The sequence below is a fragment of the Notothenia rossii genome, assembly GCF_949606895.1.
Source record: "Notothenia rossii genome assembly, chromosome: 7".
Lineage (NCBI taxonomy): Eukaryota > Metazoa > Chordata > Actinopteri > Perciformes > Nototheniidae > Notothenia > Notothenia rossii.
In genome coordinates this window covers 53,034,644-53,052,744 of record NC_136905.1, presented here as the reverse complement: position 1 = coordinate 53,052,744, position 18,101 = coordinate 53,034,644, and the positions used below count along the sequence as shown (strand labels likewise).

The window sequence follows — 18,101 nt, the reverse complement described above, 5'->3', positions numbered from 1 at the left end:
TCAGAAAACCTTGAAAATCTATCACTGCACCCGACTGAGGAATGTCTTGATTATGGGAGACAAATGGGGGAGTCTCCACCGCCCTTCACCCCCCCTATCACCTCTGAGGATACTCTTCCTTCACCCCACAGCTCTCTCTACTCTCCGTTCACCCTTTCACCCTCGCCAACCCTCCTGGAAATCGCTGAACACACGAAGGAGATACAGAGGGTTGGCACCGATTCCTTCCTGGACTTCAAAGACCAAACTAAGGCGATACGCTGGGTTGGCAGCATGTCCTTTACCCCCGCTCCTCAACGACGCCCACCAAAATCACTGCAGAGACGCGCACCATCTCCCCCGTCTTCATCACCGTGCCTACGTCAACCACCTCCCCCCCTGGCAGCATGTCCTTTACCCCTGCCCTTCAACAACGCCCACCATAATCACAGAAGCAGAGACGCGCACCATCTCCCCCGTCTCCATCACCGTGCCTACGTCAACCACCTCCCCTCCCTTCAAGAAAGCATCTGCAGTCTCCGAAGCCTGATAAGGATGTGTGACTGTGTGTGTACAAAACGCAACAAACTCTTACTGATATGTGCTGGGTCCAGGCTCAAGGGCGTATGGCACTCTCAACTCTTTCCAGGACATGCCAGGGCCCTGCCTGCCTGTAGCTTTGCCGATATCTGTGTTGATAGGTAATAGATTAAGAGCAGTGAATCATCTTAGATACAGGAAGTGCTCAAACGTTTGTGTGAGTTTATCAAATTTAGCAGTGATTCCATGTCAGCCACAGCTTGTCAAATTGTTTTACTGATAGTGTAGGGTTATGGGGGGGAAAACTCTGACTGTTGTGTGTGCTTATGCACCCAACAGCAGTTCAGAGTATACGGCCTTCTTGGAGATCCTGGAAAGAGTCCTGTATGGGGCTCCTGAAGGGGACTCTTTAATCTTGCTGGGAGACTTCAACGCACATGTGGGCAATGATGGAGACACTTGGAGGGTAGCGATTGGGAGGAACGGCCCCCTGATCTGAACCGGAGTGGTGGTTTGTTACTGGACTGCTGTGCTAGTCATGGATTGGCCATAACAAACACCATGTTCGAACATAAGGATGCTCATAAGTGTACGTTAGGGGTTTCACAACTACCAATATTTACTAGTCGACACGTTTTTCAAAATAGCAGTCGACTAGTCGTTACGTCATAATAAAGACACACAAAGAGAGGTTTACAACTGTATTTTCTATTGGAACTCATACAGTAACATTAAACACTGCATTTTAATTTGTGTTACATGGCTGAGTAAATAACAAACAGTAACTGGACTCACCAAAATCGACAGCAAAAAACTCTTGTTTACATAAATGCCACGTAAATCCAGTGTGCAACAGCGCATTGCGCAACACTTTATTCGCTGTCCTCCACGATAACGTCCACCTTTCCATATTTTTGGTTTGAAGACCAACGCATCGACATGTGAGGGAAGGAGGCTTGACCGCTTTCGGGTGACAGTGTTGCCTGCCAGGGAAAAAACCCTCTCACTCGGGGTGCTTGTGGCTGGAATAGCCAGGTAGCTCCTCGAAAGCGGGGGAAGCGGTGCACGTTTTCTGCTCACCACTCCAGTGGATTATACATTGTGGGGATATGCGGTGTCCGCTGGCAGTAATCCCGTAGCTCATCATCCGCATCACTGTTGACCCGTGTTTGCTTGCTGTTCGTTTGCCTCTGTTCAGTGCTGACGCCGGTCCGTTGCTCACTGGTGCTAGCATTACTGCTAGTGCTAGCTGTCGGCAGCGGGTGTTTCATCTTCAGATGGTTGCGCATAGCAGATGCATTTGTATTGTACTTCAGTACAGCTGTACACAACTGACACTTCACTGTGGAGTTGGTTACATCTTCGTTGAAGTACTGCCATACATAAGAATGTCGGACGTGTTTTGTAGCATTTTGCAGCAACTCGTTTACCTCCATTTTTTTCACGACTAGTTGACTAGGGCCTACAGCGCCGACTAGTGGTAAAGGTAGTCGACTTGTCGACTAGTCGATTAGTTGGTGAAACCCCTAGTGTACGTGGTACCAGAGCACCCTAGGCAGAAGGTCCATGATCGATTTCGTTATCGTATCATCGGACCTGAGGCCGGATGTTTTGGACACTCGGGTAAAGAGAGGGGCGGAGTTGTCAACTGATCACCATCTGGTGGTGAGTTGGGTCGAGTGGCGGGGGAAGCCTCTGGATAGACCTGGTAAGCCCAAACGTGTAGTTCGGGTGAACTGGGAACGTCTGGAGGAGGCCCAGGTTCAGGAGGCCTTCAACTCACACCTCCAGCGGAGCTTTTCGGGTATTCCTTTGGAGGTTGGGGACATTGAACCAGAGTGGTCGGTGTTCAAAGCCTCTATTGCCGAAGCCGCGGCGGGGAGCTGTGGTCTCAAGGTCCTAGGTGCCTCAAGGGGCGGTAACCCTCGAACCTCCTGGTGGACACCGGTGGTCAGGGAAGCCGTCCGACTGAAGAAGGAGGCCCTCAGGGATTTGTTATCCCGGGGGACTCCAGAGGCAGTTGCAAGGTACCGACAGGCCCGAAGGGCAGCAGCCTCAGGCGTGGCCGAGGCAAAGCTGCGGGTGTGGGAGAAGTTCGGAGAAGACATGGAAAAGGACTTTCAGGCGGCACTAAAGTTGTTCTGGAAAACTGTCCGACACCTCAGGAGGGGGAAGCAGGGAACCATCCAAGGTGTGTACAGTAAGGATGGGACGTTGTTGACCTCAACTGATGGAGTGTTAGGGCGTTGGAAGGAGCACTTTGAGGAACTCCTGAACCCGACAACTCCGCCCTCTATGTTAGAGGCAGAGCTGGAGTATGATGGGGGATCGATACCAATCTCCCGGGGGGAGGTTACTGAGGTCGTCAAACAACTTCACAGTGGCAAAGCCCCGGGGGTGGATGAGATCCGCCCAGAAATGCTGAAGGCTCTGGGTGTTGAGGGACTGTCATGGTGGACACGTCTCATCAACGTTGCTTGGAAGTCGGAAACAGTACCGAAGGAGTGGCAGACCGGGGTGGTGGTTCCCCTTTTTAAAAAGGGGGATCAGAGGGTGTGTGCCAATTACAGAGGCATCACACTACTCAGCCTCCCCGGGAAAGTTTACTCTGTGGTACTCGAAAGGAGGGTCAGGCCGATTGTCGAACCTCAGATTGAGGAGGAACAATGCGGATTCCGTCCTGGTCGTGGAACGACGAATCAGTTTTTGCTCTCGCAAGGATCCTGGAGGGGGCCTGGGAGTACGCTTATCCAGTCTAAATGTGTTTTGTAGACTTGGAGAAGGCATATGACCGGGTTCCCAGGGAGTCACTGTGGGAGGTGCTGCAGGATTATGGGGTGAAGGGGTCTCTACTCAGGGCCATCCAATCTCTGTACTCCCAAAGCGAGAGCTGTGTCCGGGTCCTCGGCTTTAAGTCGGACCCATTTCAGGTGAGGGTTGGCCTCCGCCAAGGCTGCGCTTTGTCACCAATCCTGTTTGTAATATACATGGATCGGATTTTGAGGCGTTGTCGTGGGGGAGGGGGTCTGCAGTTCGGTGGACTAAGGATTGCACAACTGCTTTTTGCAGATGATGTGGTTCTGATGGCTTCATCGGTCTGCGACCTTCAGCACTCACTGGATCGGTTCGCAACTGAGTGTGAAGCGGCTGGGATGAGGATCAGCACCTCCAAATCTGAGGCCATGGTTCTCAGCAGGAAACCGATGGAGTGTCCACTCCAAGTAGGGAATGAGTCCTTACCCCAAGTGAAGGGGTTCAAGTATCTCGGGGTCTTGTTCTCGAGTGAGGGAACAATGGAGCGTGAGATGGGTCGGAGAATCGGAGCAGCGGGAGCGGTACTGCAGTCGCTTTACTGTACCGTTGTGATGAAAAGGGAGCTGAGCCAGAAGGCAAAGCTCTCTGTCTACCTCGCCATTTTCGTTCCTACCCTCACCTATGGTCATGAAGGATTGGTCATGACCGAAAGAACGAGATCACGGGTACAAGCGGCCGAGATGGGTTTTCTCCGCCGGGTGGCTGGTGTCTCCCTTAGGGATAAGGTGAGAAGTTCGGTCATCCGGGAGGGACTCGGAGTTGAACCGCTCCTCCTTCGCGTCAAAAGGAGCCAGTTGAGGTGGTTCGGGCACCTAGTTAGGATGCCACCTGGGCGGCTCCCTAGGGAGATGTTCCAGGCACGTCCAGCTGGGAAGAGACCAAGGGGTAGACCTAGGACCAGGTGGAGGGATTATATCTCTTCGCTGGCCTGGGAGCGCCTTGGGATCCCCCAGTCAGAGCTGGTTGATGTGGCCAGGGAAAAGAAAGTTTTTGGCTCTCTGCTGGAACTGCTACCTCCGCGACCCGACCATGGATAAGCGGGAGAAGATGGATGGATGGACAATCTGGATTTTATGTTTTTAACAGAAACTTGGATTGAACAAAATAACAGTGCAGCTGTTCTTATTGAATCAACCCCTCCCAACTTTAGTTTTATGAGTCAGGAAAGAATGCATAAGAAAGGGGGTGGAGTTTCCATTCTGTTCAATGATTCCATTCAATGCAGGAAGACATCTTATGGGAACTTTGCTTCTTTTGAATATGTGGCCCTTCAGCTGAAATGCTCCTCTCAAGCTCTGTTCCTAAATATCTATAGACCACCCAAATACTGTGCAAGCTTTTTTGATGACTTTACTGAACTGCTGTCTATAGTTGGTATTGACTTTGACCGTCATTGTTGGTGATTTTAACATCCATGTTGACAACCCCCAGGACAGAGGGGCTAAATAACTGTTTTGTGTTCTTTTATGGACTGACTCAGCATGTGACGGAGCCCACGCACAATAAGGGGCACACTCTGGACTTAATGATCTCAAAGGGTCTGAATATCTCTAAGGTTGTGGTGACTGATGTTGCACTCTCTGATCATCCCTGTGTTTTCTTTGAGAGCTCTATTTCTGTTCACAACATTTTTCAAAAAGAGGTAACCACAAAGCGATGTTTAACTGAAAACACGAGGGAAATGTTTACTCAGAATTTTTCTTTCACACTTGCCCCTGCTAACATCTCAGTCAATGAGCTAGATATTTTAATTAGATCATTTTAATTCAAAAATTCAAAATATTATAGATGCAATTGCTCCAACTAAGGTAAAGGAAGTGTCTGGCAAGAAAATATCTCCATGGAGAAAGGCCATGACCGTGAGAGCAGAAAAAAGAGTGTCGAAAAGCCGAACGTAGGTGGCGAAAAAAACAAATCTCCAGGTGCACTTTGAAATCTATAAAGAGAGACTTGGCCTTTATAATTTGGAATTGAAAAACGCAAAACAGTCTTTCTTCTCCGACATCATTACCAAAAACAAAAACAACGCACGTGCCTTGTTTGCTACTGTCGACAGACTAACTAACCCCCCAGTATCAGTAGCCTCTGAATTTCTATCCACCATGGCGTGCAATGAATTTGCCTTCTTCACTGACAAAATTCAGAAAATCAGACAAGCAGTCAGTGCCTCTGTATCAGGTACAGCAAATGTGTTGTCCCTATGTCCACCTAAAGTCAATTCAAACATCATGACAAAATTCCATCAGATTAATGATAAAAACCTGGAGGACATTATTCAACTTCTGAAATCCTCCTCCTGCTGCCTTGATATTATTCCAACAGGATTTTTCAAAGATGTTTTTCGTTGCATGGCCTCAGATCTACTTCATAGTACACAAGTCTCTTCACTCAGGTATTTTTCCACAGGCCCTGAAAACTGCAGTCATTAAACCACTCCTAAAAAAGAATAATCTTGATGCTTCAGTGATGAACAATTACAGGCCCATATCAAACCTGCCAGTCCAATTAAAATCATTGAAAAAGTAGTTTTTCAACAGTTGAGTAATTTATTGCATTTAAATAACTGTTTCGATGTGTTCCAGTCAGGCTTTGGACCAAACCACAACACTGAGGCTGCTCTTGTAAAGGTCTTCAATGACATCCACTTAAACACAGACAGTGGCAGAACTTCAGTGTTAGTATTATTAGATCTCAGTGCTGCGTTTGACACTGTTGACCACAACATATTACTTGACCGACTAGAAAACTGGGTGGGACTTTCGGAAACAGTTCTAAATTGGTTTGAATCCTACTTAAAGGACAGAAACAACTTTGTTTCTATAGGTAAATACCAGAGGTGGGGACTCGAGTCACATGACTTGACTCGAGTCAGACTCGAGTCGCATATCTTTTGACTTGAGACTTGCTTGACTAACATTGATAAAAGACTTGACTTGACTTTAACTTGGTATTCATGACTTGAGACTTGACTTAAGCTTGAGATAGATGACTTGAAAGGACTTGAATGTTTAAAATTAAATATTTGCGTTTGTTTTTATAGTGAGATATTACATTTATTTTTTTGAAAAACCTGATTATAGCGCCATGCGCGCAAACCTGGCAACCCACTAGAAGGCAGGCCTGTCAGTTAACATGGCAGCGGTTAGCTTTACTTCAAAAATAGTGAAGTTTGGATTCAAGGATTATGTTGTCGATGACGCTAATAAGAAGAGAACAGCGGTATGCAGGGTCTGCAGCATAAAGATCAGTGACATGACCACCACAACATCCAACTTCATTCGTCACTACAAAAAACCCCACAGAGAAAGGTGCGTGAATGTGTTATGTTAGCTAGAAAGCTAACATTAAGTTTAAGCTACGTTAGACTTGGTTTCAAATCGATTAAGCAAAGAGAAGACAAAACGGTAAATGAGCAACACTAGAACCGTCAAGGGATTCATTTTGACTAACCTTGATACTGACGGGCTGCCAGGAGAGGGAGAGAGAGAGGAAAAGAGATGCCTCGTTTATTTCCCCTGTGTTATTATCAGAAGTTACTGTAAACTTTTGAATATTGTAGTTCCTTTACTTTTAATAGTTTGTTTAAATGTTTTAATTATGTTGTTTTTGTTTGTAGAAGTGTAGATTCCTTGATTTATTGTAAAAAAAAAAAAAAACCTTTTGATCTTTTATGATGATAAACTGAAGCAATTTCTAAATGAACCCAATTAAGTGAGTTTTAAATCGTCCTACTTAGTTTATAAGGAAATTATGAAGAGGAACAAATTAAATGATTTGAAAATGATATCTATGTAGGTGCTGAAGCTGTTGGCGGTTCTAGTGTTAACAGACATTTAAATTAAATATGTGTAATGGCAAATGCCATATATGATTTTCTTACCTGGAATTCTGCCTTTTTGAACAGACTTTTTGATTGAGTCCTAGCTATATTGTCTGCAGTTCTAGGGTTAATATGAATCTAATATGATTGTCATCGTCTAAATTAGATTTCAAATGATTAACTGTGTATATAATGAAGATCATAGTGTGGGTTGAATCCATTTTCCTAACCACTGTCTTTTAAATGATTTTAAATGCGGCAACTGGGCTTATTCATCAGAATTTCCAATGACTTGACTTGACTTGCTTGACTCTCACCACAGTGACTTGGGACTTGCTTGATACTTGTAGGTCAAGACTTGAGACTTGCTCATGACTTGCACATGTAGGACTTATTCCCACCTCTGGTAAAAATACATCTGAGTTGACAAATAGGACATGTGGGGTACCTCAAGGCTCCATCTTGGGGCCTCTTCTCTTTAACATCTACCTGCTACCACTGGCTCAGACAATGAAAAACAACAAAATAAGTTACCATAGCTATGCGGATGACACACAAATGTACGTAACAATTTCACCAGGAGACTATGCTCCAATTCAAACACTGAATAAGTGAACAAATCAATGACTGGATGTGTCAGAACTTTCTCCAATTAATCAAAGATAAAACTGAGGTAATGGTTTTTGGAGTCAAGGCAGAACGTATAAAAGTTAGTTCTGAGCTTCAGTCTGCAATGTTCAAAACAATAGATAAAGCCAGAAATCTAGGTGTAGTCATGGACTCTGACCTGAGTTTCAACAGTCACATTAAAACAGTTACTAAATCAGCCTACTATCACCTAGAGAATATATCTAGGATTAAAAGACTAATGTCACAGCAGAATTTGGAAAAATGTGTCCATGCTTTTATCTTCAGTAGACTGGACTACTGTAATGGTGTCTTTGCAGGTCTCACTAAAAAATGTATTAGACAGCTGCAGCTGATTCAGAACGCCGCTGCTCGAGTCCTCACTGACACTAAGAAAGTGGATCACATCACTCCTGTTCTGACGTCTTTACACTGGCTTCCTGTGTGTCAAAGAATATATTTCAAAAATACTGCTGCTGGTTTATAAAGCTTTGAATGGTTTAGGCCCAAAATACATTTCTGACCTACTGCTAAATTATGAACCATCCAGATCTCTAAGGTGTTCAGGGACTCGTCAGCTTTCTGTCCCCAGAGTCAGAACTAAACATGGTAAAGCAGCGTTCAGTTATTATATACTGAACGCTGCTTTACCATGTTTAGTTATTATGCTCCAAATATCTGTAACAAACTCCCAGAAACCTGCAGGTCCGCTGCAACTCTGACTACTTTTAAATCCAGACTAAAGACTTTTCTTTTTGCCGCTGCTTTTAATTGAACTATTCACATCTTAAACTGCACTCCAACTTTTATCCATGTATTTTTTCTTTTAATGTTTATTTTATTATCTTTTCTTTTTAATGACTGATTTGAAATGCCTTTGTCTGAATGTCTTTCATTTTTTGTAAAGCACTTTGAATTGCCTTGTGTTGAAAGGTGCTATATAAATAAACTTTCCTTGCCTTGCCTGCCTACATTTAATTGTATATTTTATTGCACATTAGAATTTAACTTCATATGTTGATACAAATATCTCTATTTTATTTTATATTGCATATTCTTACTTGCTACGTATTTATAAACATATCTTTTTTTAATTTCAAAACACAACTCTCCCCCGGGATAAAATAAAGTGATTGTTATTTGATGATGACTACAGTCTGAAGACAGGAGAGGTGTTGGCAGACTCCTATAGGTTTCAATGAAATCACGATTGTTACATTTATGGGAATTAGAGAGCATTGAATGATTTTAAGTCTAATTGCAAAACCTTAACACAGAAATACAGCTGGAAAAGTTTTTTTTGCTGAACCTACCTTGCAGTTGTTAAACTGAATGTCATCCCAATCTGGAGACAATAAGCGTGTTGGCGTTTCAGGCATCACCAACAATTGAGAGTTTTTGATTCTTGACTTAAATGACATTTACCAAAAACATTTAATCAGAGTTAAATTTGCAATAGATAGTATGCATTTGTTGTTTACTGAAACCTCAGATCTTTAGTACTGAGTAAGAGTCAAGTGCAGTCTGCAAAGACTGGAAGCATCATACATTACATGTCATTTGTTTGACGCTTTTATCCAAAGCGACTTACATCATTCAGTACTGTGGGCAATCCCCACAGGCGCAATTTGGGGTCAAGTGTCTTGCCCAGGGACACAACGACATGCTGACTGCAGTGGGACTTGAACTTGCTACCCCCTGATTTGAAGTCAAGCACACAACCACTGAGCCACAGCCACAAACCTAAACGTAATAACTTGATCACCTTTTCGTTCATTTCAACTGAACCATCCTTTTTACCTTTTATATGTTGTTTTAATGCATATAATGTGATCAAACGGGACTGAATGGTAAGCTAGCTAGCAGTAGCAAATCATTACAAACTGCTCATCTAACCAAATAAAATTACAGACACCAGAAATGATACGTTAAACAAAAAGTGAAAAAATAACACATCTATAAATGCGACATCCCGGTACTTAACCGTGTTATATATTTGTAAAATAGTACATGATTTGAGATACAGCAACGGACTGCAGATTGTATTTGAGCCAAGCTCAGACTGAGTACACAGGCTGCCCATGTTCCATGAGTGTTCAAAGTATCTCAACTGAACTATTAATTCTTCACTTTGTCTTAATATTTCCAGTCTGAGGAGTTGGAGGATATGAAGATGAGGTCACACAAATCAGAATTGTATCACTTGGGCGGTGGCTAATTATAATTAATAAAGTTGGGTTCAATTCGTTTTTCCAAATTACATTTCCTGCATTTGTTCTTGAACTATTGACACACTGTATATTTGACACAACCAGCTTCTCAGTGGTATTGTACCACTCAGATCTTAAATATAAAAGGAACAGCAGCTCTGGCATGTTCAAAATAGTGTTATTACGTGAGAATTGTCTTCCCTTACTAATGTATATCAATTAATCTGATCTGAGAAGACAGAGAATAATATGAAATATTTTACAGCATGAGAGTATATTATCCTTTTAGTTTTAGACTGCAGGACAGTGAATGTAACAGCTTGATGCCTCGAATGAACATCTATGATCAAATCCATAACATAAACATGATCAAAGTAAAGACAATGTTTCTTCTTGTTAACAAATGAAGACCCTTACAACTACTGTGTGTGTCACAGCCTGACATATCCCCTTCCTCTGTACCATAGAGCTCCATTGTTGTGAAAACTCATCAGAGACACAACGCGTAACCCTGCAGTATATCATGGGAGGTGCTGATGCCACAGACTGGAGGCTTTGATGAAATGATAAAAGCAAGTGGGAGCTGAAATTGGTTTCTCTCATATCATCATCTTCATGCTATTTAGGCAGGAACAATATGTTGATACAGTTACTTAGCAACAGTAATACTATTTCCCCCACAGGAAGTTTAGGTATGAAGGATATTTGATTTATTTTAATGTGTTTCCTGGGGGTGATTAAAGAGAAGTATTAAGCTTGAACAAAGTAATAGAGTTGTGTTTTGATTGACAGGTGTCTCTGCCGTTCACAGTCTGCTGTTTGTTGGTCACCTGCTCGTCCATTCTATCTCTTCTAAATTCAGTTTTTCATGCCTACAATTACTGATAATAACGATGATGATAATTATAGTGAGGATGGCAATACTGATTGTGATGATGAGTGGTAAAGCCAACTTTCAGCAACGAGAATCCCATGAACGCTACTCCAAATACTCATATATTATTAATACAGTAATATTACTGTAATATGTATAATTATCATATGCATTCAGGACTACATGTCATAGTAGCTTTTTTCATATGACTCTTGACATGTAAATGCATTACATTGGATAATATTTTGAATAAATATATGCTATCCTCTTTCATATCACATCGCATATGGTGCGTGTACTGTACTATACCGTATCTGATAAATGTCTTGTGGCAGATATTTGTATGTATTCGGCTAAAATGTTTAGTTTATTCGCTTTGCGCCCATTGTGAATTCCTTATGAGGATGAACACTAATGAGAGTTTTGCTGCAGGCGCCTCCTGATTGATATTTTCAGCTCATCCAATCTGCTTCAATGAAATGAAAGGAAGATATTGAGCTCACTGCCAACACAGTGACTCATAGGCAACAGGCCTTTAAGGTGATATCAAACACTTCAGTATACTGTGTGATCCAAAAGCTAACGTTACGGGAATTGATTGAAATGACTCCTCTCTAAATGTGACTTGTGTTGTATTGTAAATACAAATTCAAATCTAACCTTTGCCATTTTCAAGCTGCCATGTGCAGATATTGCTGAAAGCAAGAGAGAAATTAAGAGAAACCATCATCATTCAGACAGAATGTTCCAATATGAATGTTGTTGCTGAGCTGAGTACATTATTTTTTTCAAAAAGACTTATTTATAAACTTATTTAGTGCCACAAAAGTAATACATATTTAAGAAAATATCAAATTATTCAAAATGTGTGCTGCTCAGGAGTTGAGTTGAATAAGAATGGACACAATCCAAAAATAGGCAACTCATGATTAAAAATTAAAATAGTTGTTCTTTTGCATTATTATTATAATTGTTTTTATCTTTCTCTCAATCGTTTTGATGTGTCTTGGAGCCCCAGATTTTATTTGTACAGAAAATATAGACCTATATAGAAAACAAACCTGCTTAGTAACTGTGAACTGTGACATGCTCCCCCCCACAACTTAGTCAGGGTGCTTTGACCTTGGACAGGGGGCAGAATGTAAAGGATGCTGCATGGTCACCTGCACGCGCCTCTACCAGCAGTGCGTGCACAGCTGACGTGAATGTGAAGCTGCTCGCACACATCTGGGCGCGTATCAAACAATAAGACACATCTCCCATCCCATCACTCAGTCTGTGTACAGGAAGTCCATATGATTCCGCGCCGCAGCGTGCATGCGAGCGCGGCACTGCAGAGCCTCCCCCCCCCTCCCTCTCACATCCTCCCCCTCCTCACACACCATGGACACGTTTCTCACACGCTCCCGCCTCTACAATTAACCCTGAGTACGGTCGCGAGCTGCGGACAGAAAGCTTCCCGCCTCCCTCGCTGACTCCGGAACCCCAGTCCCCCCGGCTGGAGGAGACATGAAGCGGCTTTTGGTGAGAGCCGTGCGGGACAAAGCCATGAAGCCCTGGCTGCTGTTGGCTCTGCTCGGATTGAGGTGAGTGAGTGAGTGAGTGAGTGAGTGAGTGAGTGTGTGTGTGTGTGTGTGCGTGCGTGCGTGCGTGTGCGTGTGTGTGTGTGTGTGTGTGTGTGTGTGTGTTTGTGGGGGGGGGATGTGTTACCTGTGAAGCCGGTGCAGTGGCGGCCTGGTGGAACACATTCAACCTCTGCTTTGTCTGTTCAGAAGAACCAACCATGTTCATATCCTCTGTGCGTAAATCCGGTGGATGTTCCGGTGACAGGTTGGTGTGTGAGCTGTGATTCACAGGGTCTGTCAGTGTGTCAGGTGGGCTGTATGGAAAGAAGACCTCTGGCAGTTGGTCAAAGAGGTGAAAGGACATGTTAAATAGAAGCTGCTAATATTTTCTTATAGATTTTCTTTATTCAACAAATCACTCTGCATAGGATATTCTCTCTGAGGACATTCTACAAATTCAGATTTGGAAGGTTTATAAATGTCAAGACAACACATTTTAGATGTTGATACAATTATTTGTGAACATTTTTGTTTTGGTCTATCACCAATGTTCCTGCCGTTCATAATCCATCTCACAGATGATCGATTTACAGTGTGCATTTAGTGATCTGTTAAATTGAAATCTCTGATCCACTGCAGCTGCTATTTCTTTTGTTTTGAGAATAAAATACAATTTAAAATAGCAGCATACCAGAGATATGCTTTAGTCCTTCCTGGATACTGCACCTCGCATTATCGACATTCATATCGCTCCCTCCCTCTTCCCAGTAATTGGCTCTGATTTTTCTCATTCTATGATCATAGTTTGTAACGTATGTTTAAATGTTTAGTCTAAACTAAGATTAATTCGGACAGCATCAGATAAGATATTACAATGGTTTTCACAGGCTGAACCTCTAGATTGACATTTTGTTGTGAGTAAAGAAATAGTTTTCTTAATGTTCATTCATCGAGATGTTTGAGCCTCACTGTGCTTAGTGTGTGAGGTGGTTACTCAGTTCATCACAGTTTGGGAGCCAGTGATAATCAAATGTGTGAAATGGAAGACATCTTGTTCCTAGAACATGAACTCATTCCCCCCTGTTCTCTTTGAATTGTGTATGGACTCTGTTGCCTCAGCATCAGCAATCAGAGCAGACACACAGCACTAGTTAACCAACCACAACACCTTTGGTAGAACATGTACCCTGTACCAGGTTTCCTGTGTCAGAGGTCACCATCAAGAGGTGAAAGGTAACACCAGAGGCAGGGAAGAGAAGACTACTACCTAAATCCGACACTGCGAACACTTATTCAGTGTGTGAATTTCTACCGTGTATGTGCTCTCGAATCGCACACGGCTGCTGTGCCCTCACCAGAAGTGTCGATTGGCGCAATTAGCTAGCGAGCATGCTAGCAAAACAAATTCCCTCCAGCAAATCAATACAGAATGCTCAATGTATCCAATACAATTAACAGGGATTATTTTCATCAGTATAATGTTATGTAACTGGAGTAGTAAAAAACACCCACATCTGTCAATGTTATTTGTATAGTGCTGTGTTCACCAGAGTAACCTCAAACACAGCTTAAGGCTTCAGTTACGTTTGCAAGATGGCGGTCTTTGGGTGTGAGGAGTGTCCAGCGTTCCACACTCCACTTTTTGACTGTCATGAGTGCACCATCCGAGTACTCAACGGGCACTTTGCCATACTTCGCATAGGTATGCACCTGTGCACTCAATACAGCAAATGTAAGTACAGAAGTATGCAATTGAGACACAGTAAAGCACTCCACCGTGGCAGAGAAACCCCCCTCAGGGAAACACCTCACCTTAACCGTGCCCCTTCTCTAATATGCCCTTTCTTTGCACAAGTGCCACACTTAATATTTCAGATTTTCAAACTAAACAGAATATATGATAAAAGACAACCTGAGTGAACCCAACAGACGTTTTCTAACCAAGAAACCATCTTGTAATTTGACCACACCAGCTGTTATGCCATATGGGGCCAGGGGTGTAAAGCGGGGGGGCCTCTGGTGCCCCTCATCCTTCTCCTAACGTGTTCTGCCTTTTGATCTCAACTAAATTTAAAGATTTGTGACATGACAGTTGCAGTGCTAATGCATTGAAAAACCTGACAGAGTCAGACAGACCATAGACAGAAATAAAAACACCTGGCAAAGTATTTGAAACTTTCCGGTACTTTAGGTCCCATTGTCGTGCCAACAGGAACAAATCTTTCTTGCAATCACCCATGTGAATAACGAGTCCCTGAACTCGATACCCTTTAGCAGAAACACCTGCAACCAGAGGCTTCAGTAAGGCGGGCATTTCCAGCACGATTCAAACCTGGTCCAAGTTTTTGGAGAGGATGGCTCTCAGTGGTTGGCTGGAGTCCAACAGCCTCACTAATGACTTTGTATCCTTTTCAAGACCAATATATTGCAATCACTTTCATTCTGAGTGTGTTTCATGAATTTAATCAAGTTTTTAGACGTTATTCCCTAACAAATATCAATCCCAAAGCAGGTCAACTAGGGCAAAAAACAGGAAGCGTTTAGGACAGGTCTCTAAATAGGGAGAGTTACCTGCTGTTCCTCGAGCTCTTTCAGCCATCTTTATATTGCTAAAAAAGTTCTCTTAAAGTGATGTTTGGATCCAACAGGGCTGGCAGTAATCAAGCTTTATTGTGTCTAATTAAAGCTAGTTAGCAAGGTAATTTAGTCCATTGGTTGAACTAAACAGGCAATTGCTCTTTAACACAGGACATTTGTGTTCGCCACTTTTCCCTTCAATACATTACATTTTTAATTTAGGTTGTCTCTGTTGTATACTCATTTTTGAAGATCTGTAATAGAAGAAAAACCATGAAGGACGCAAATACTTTTTTCATAGCAATATGTCCTTCCTCCCTGACCCCTCATCCTCATTTAATACTTGATTTACTTGAATTGTACACACTGAACACATTGAAATGTTGACTTCAATGAAACGTATTATATCATCAGATTACACATAATTGTATTTGCAAGCAATAATATGAAGTTGATATTGCTTTCAACTAACCTTACGCAGCTTTGTGTAATCTGTTGACATAATACATTTAATCAGTCAACTTTTAAATGATTTCAGTGCAGTACTTGGTGATCTGGTGGCAGCACAGGCTTTGTCGGTTTTAGCTTACGTAGCAAACCACTAGAAGAGATGACATTGGAGGAAAGTCTCTGGAGGAAAAATATGCTGATACGGACTGAACTGGTGCACAATCAGTGCATTTACACTGGTCTCCGGGGCTCCAGTTTAATCAACACACTGATTCCGAGTTAGAAGAGGAGTGGGAATCTGCCTCGCTGACTTTTTCAACTTCAGATGAACTCCAGCAGAGGCACAGTGTTACAGAAGGCTTGGGTTCTTCTAAAGACCGCCACAGGACACTCAAAAATGTTATCAACGAACTGAACAATAAAAACACCCAACATTTGACTAAAAGTCAGTTTTTTCCACCATTGTGTGTAATGCCTGCTAATTGCTTGTATCTAATTATCTGCCTAATTTCCACCTACTTTGTTGACATTTAAATGTAGTAATTTGGCTCCAGACTCTGTCAGAACCTCGTTTTTTGCAACAACATTGAAAACTTAGTTCTGAATCAAGTAAACCTGACTCATACATTATAGAAAAATAACTGTTGTAAGGTTTAAAGTGAATCAGCAACAACTGACAAAGCATCTATTCTGAGTTTGTTCAAATATTGTTATTCCTGTCAAAGATGTTGTACATTCCAAGGTTATTTTTAAGATCTTGGTACATGGTGACATTACTTGAAATAATTTATTTAGTTCACAGACCCACCTCCTGCCTAAATCTACTGTACTTTTCCTTTATAATGAGGGATTTTTGGTAGCATTTCAGTGGGGGCTCACTTTCCGTCTGACCCCTATTAAAGTGCTATAAAAAAATCGAGTTTTCTTGTTTTTTTCTAACCTGTCTGATTGTCAGACTCTTTCGAGCCTCTCTGAGCTCAAATATTAGACAGGCTGAAGCTTAAATCTGTTCTTACACACTGTACAAATGCAAAGAGGCTGGGGGTGTGTGTGCAAAGTAATCTGCCCGCTCAGCTCTGACAGAGTGAGGCATTTCTTCTACATATTAAGTGGAGAAGAAACCACCGTTTGTTGATGAGCGAAATCGGATTAAATGTGGTTGGTTGTCGTTGTGTCATTGGGAATAGTTTTTCCTGTCAGGAGTTAGCAAGAGGTTAAACCGAAACGCAAAAAGGCAAGTTTAAAGAACCAAGAGCAAGGGACCAGGCAAGGTTATAAAAGCAAAAGGAAAATTATCAAAACTAAACCAAAATACAAACTTAGAGTCACGAGGAACAGCAAAACCAGCAAACAGCCAGGCAAGACTTGAGACAGACCACCTCAGGACCAATGAGGAAGAATTGAAAGAAAACACTAATGGAGACAGATATATAAACCAAACGGCAAACTCTGGGGCAGAGCCGGGAGGCCAATAAGAAGTGCCACAAACTGCAGTTCATCTATTGGCCGATAGGCGATGACTGCAGAAAGGATCAATTTCCATAGACCCCCATGTTAAAATGCCCAACTTTACAGCAGAAATAAACATGTTTCTGCCCCTGGATGCAATACAAAATATTCGGGATATAGTTATATTCCACCTTCATGATTATGAATTGTTGAGTGAATTGTTTTATAACGCGACCCTTTTATTTATATTAGGTCTTAACGTTTTTTGCATAAATTACGGCGTGGTCACTTTGATGGACATGTACGTCGAAAATCGAAAATCACTGTCAGCTAACAGCAACTTGTCCACTCTGCTAGGCTACAACGTTAGCTAGTTTTAGTTACTGTACTTGATATACAGTGGGGCAAAAAAGTATTTAGTCAGCCACCAATTGTGCAAGTTCCCCCACTTAAAAAGATGAGAGAGGCCTGTAATTTTCATCCTAGGTATACCTCAACTATGAGAGACAAAATTAGAAAAAGAAAATCCAAAAAATCACATTGTCTGACTTTTATATAATTTATTTGCAAATTATGGTGGAAAATAAGTATTTGGTCAACTACAAACAAACAAGATTTCTGGCTCTCACAGACCTGTAACTTCTTCTTTAAGAGCCTCCTCCGTCCTCCACTTGTTAACTGTATTAATGGCACCTGTTTGAACTTGTTATCAGTATAAAAGACACCTGTCCACAACCTCAAACAGTCACACTCCAAACTCCACTATGGCCAAGACCAAAGAGCTGTCAAAAGGACACCAGAAACAAAATTGTAGACCTGCACCAGGCTGGGAAGACTGAATCTGCAATGGGTAAGCAGCTTGGTGTGAAGAATTCAACTGTGGGAGCAATTATTAGAAAATGGAAGACATACAAGACCACTGATAATCTCCCTCGATCTGGGGCTCCACTCAAGATCTCACCCCTTGGGGTCAAAATGATCACAAGAACAGTGAGCAAAAATCCCAGAACCACACGGGGGGACCTAGTCAATGACCTGCAGAGAGCTGGGACCAAAGTAACAAAGGCTACCATCAGTAACACACTACGCCGCCAGGGACTCAAATCCTGCAGTGCCAGACGTGTCCCCCTGCTTAACACTAGAACCGCCAACGGGTACATTTTAGCCGCGACTCTTTTTTTATTGTATGTAACTTT

At 42.5% G+C, this 18,101-nt stretch overlaps 1 protein-coding gene across 1 annotated transcript in view; it reads left to right on the top strand.

Annotated features, from left to right (window-relative positions):
• The first annotated feature begins 12,239 nt into the window (after positions 1-12,239).
• Positions 12,240-18,101, top strand: part of gabrg1 (gamma-aminobutyric acid type A receptor subunit gamma1) — a 44,302-nt gene continuing 38,440 nt past the window's right edge. Inside the window, exon 1 of the mRNA XM_079691733.1 lies at positions 12,240-12,450. Coding sequence (XP_079547859.1) covers positions 12,374-12,450 — 77 coding nt within the window. The 5' untranslated portion in view covers positions 12,240-12,373. The remainder of the gene's footprint in view (positions 12,451-18,101) is intronic.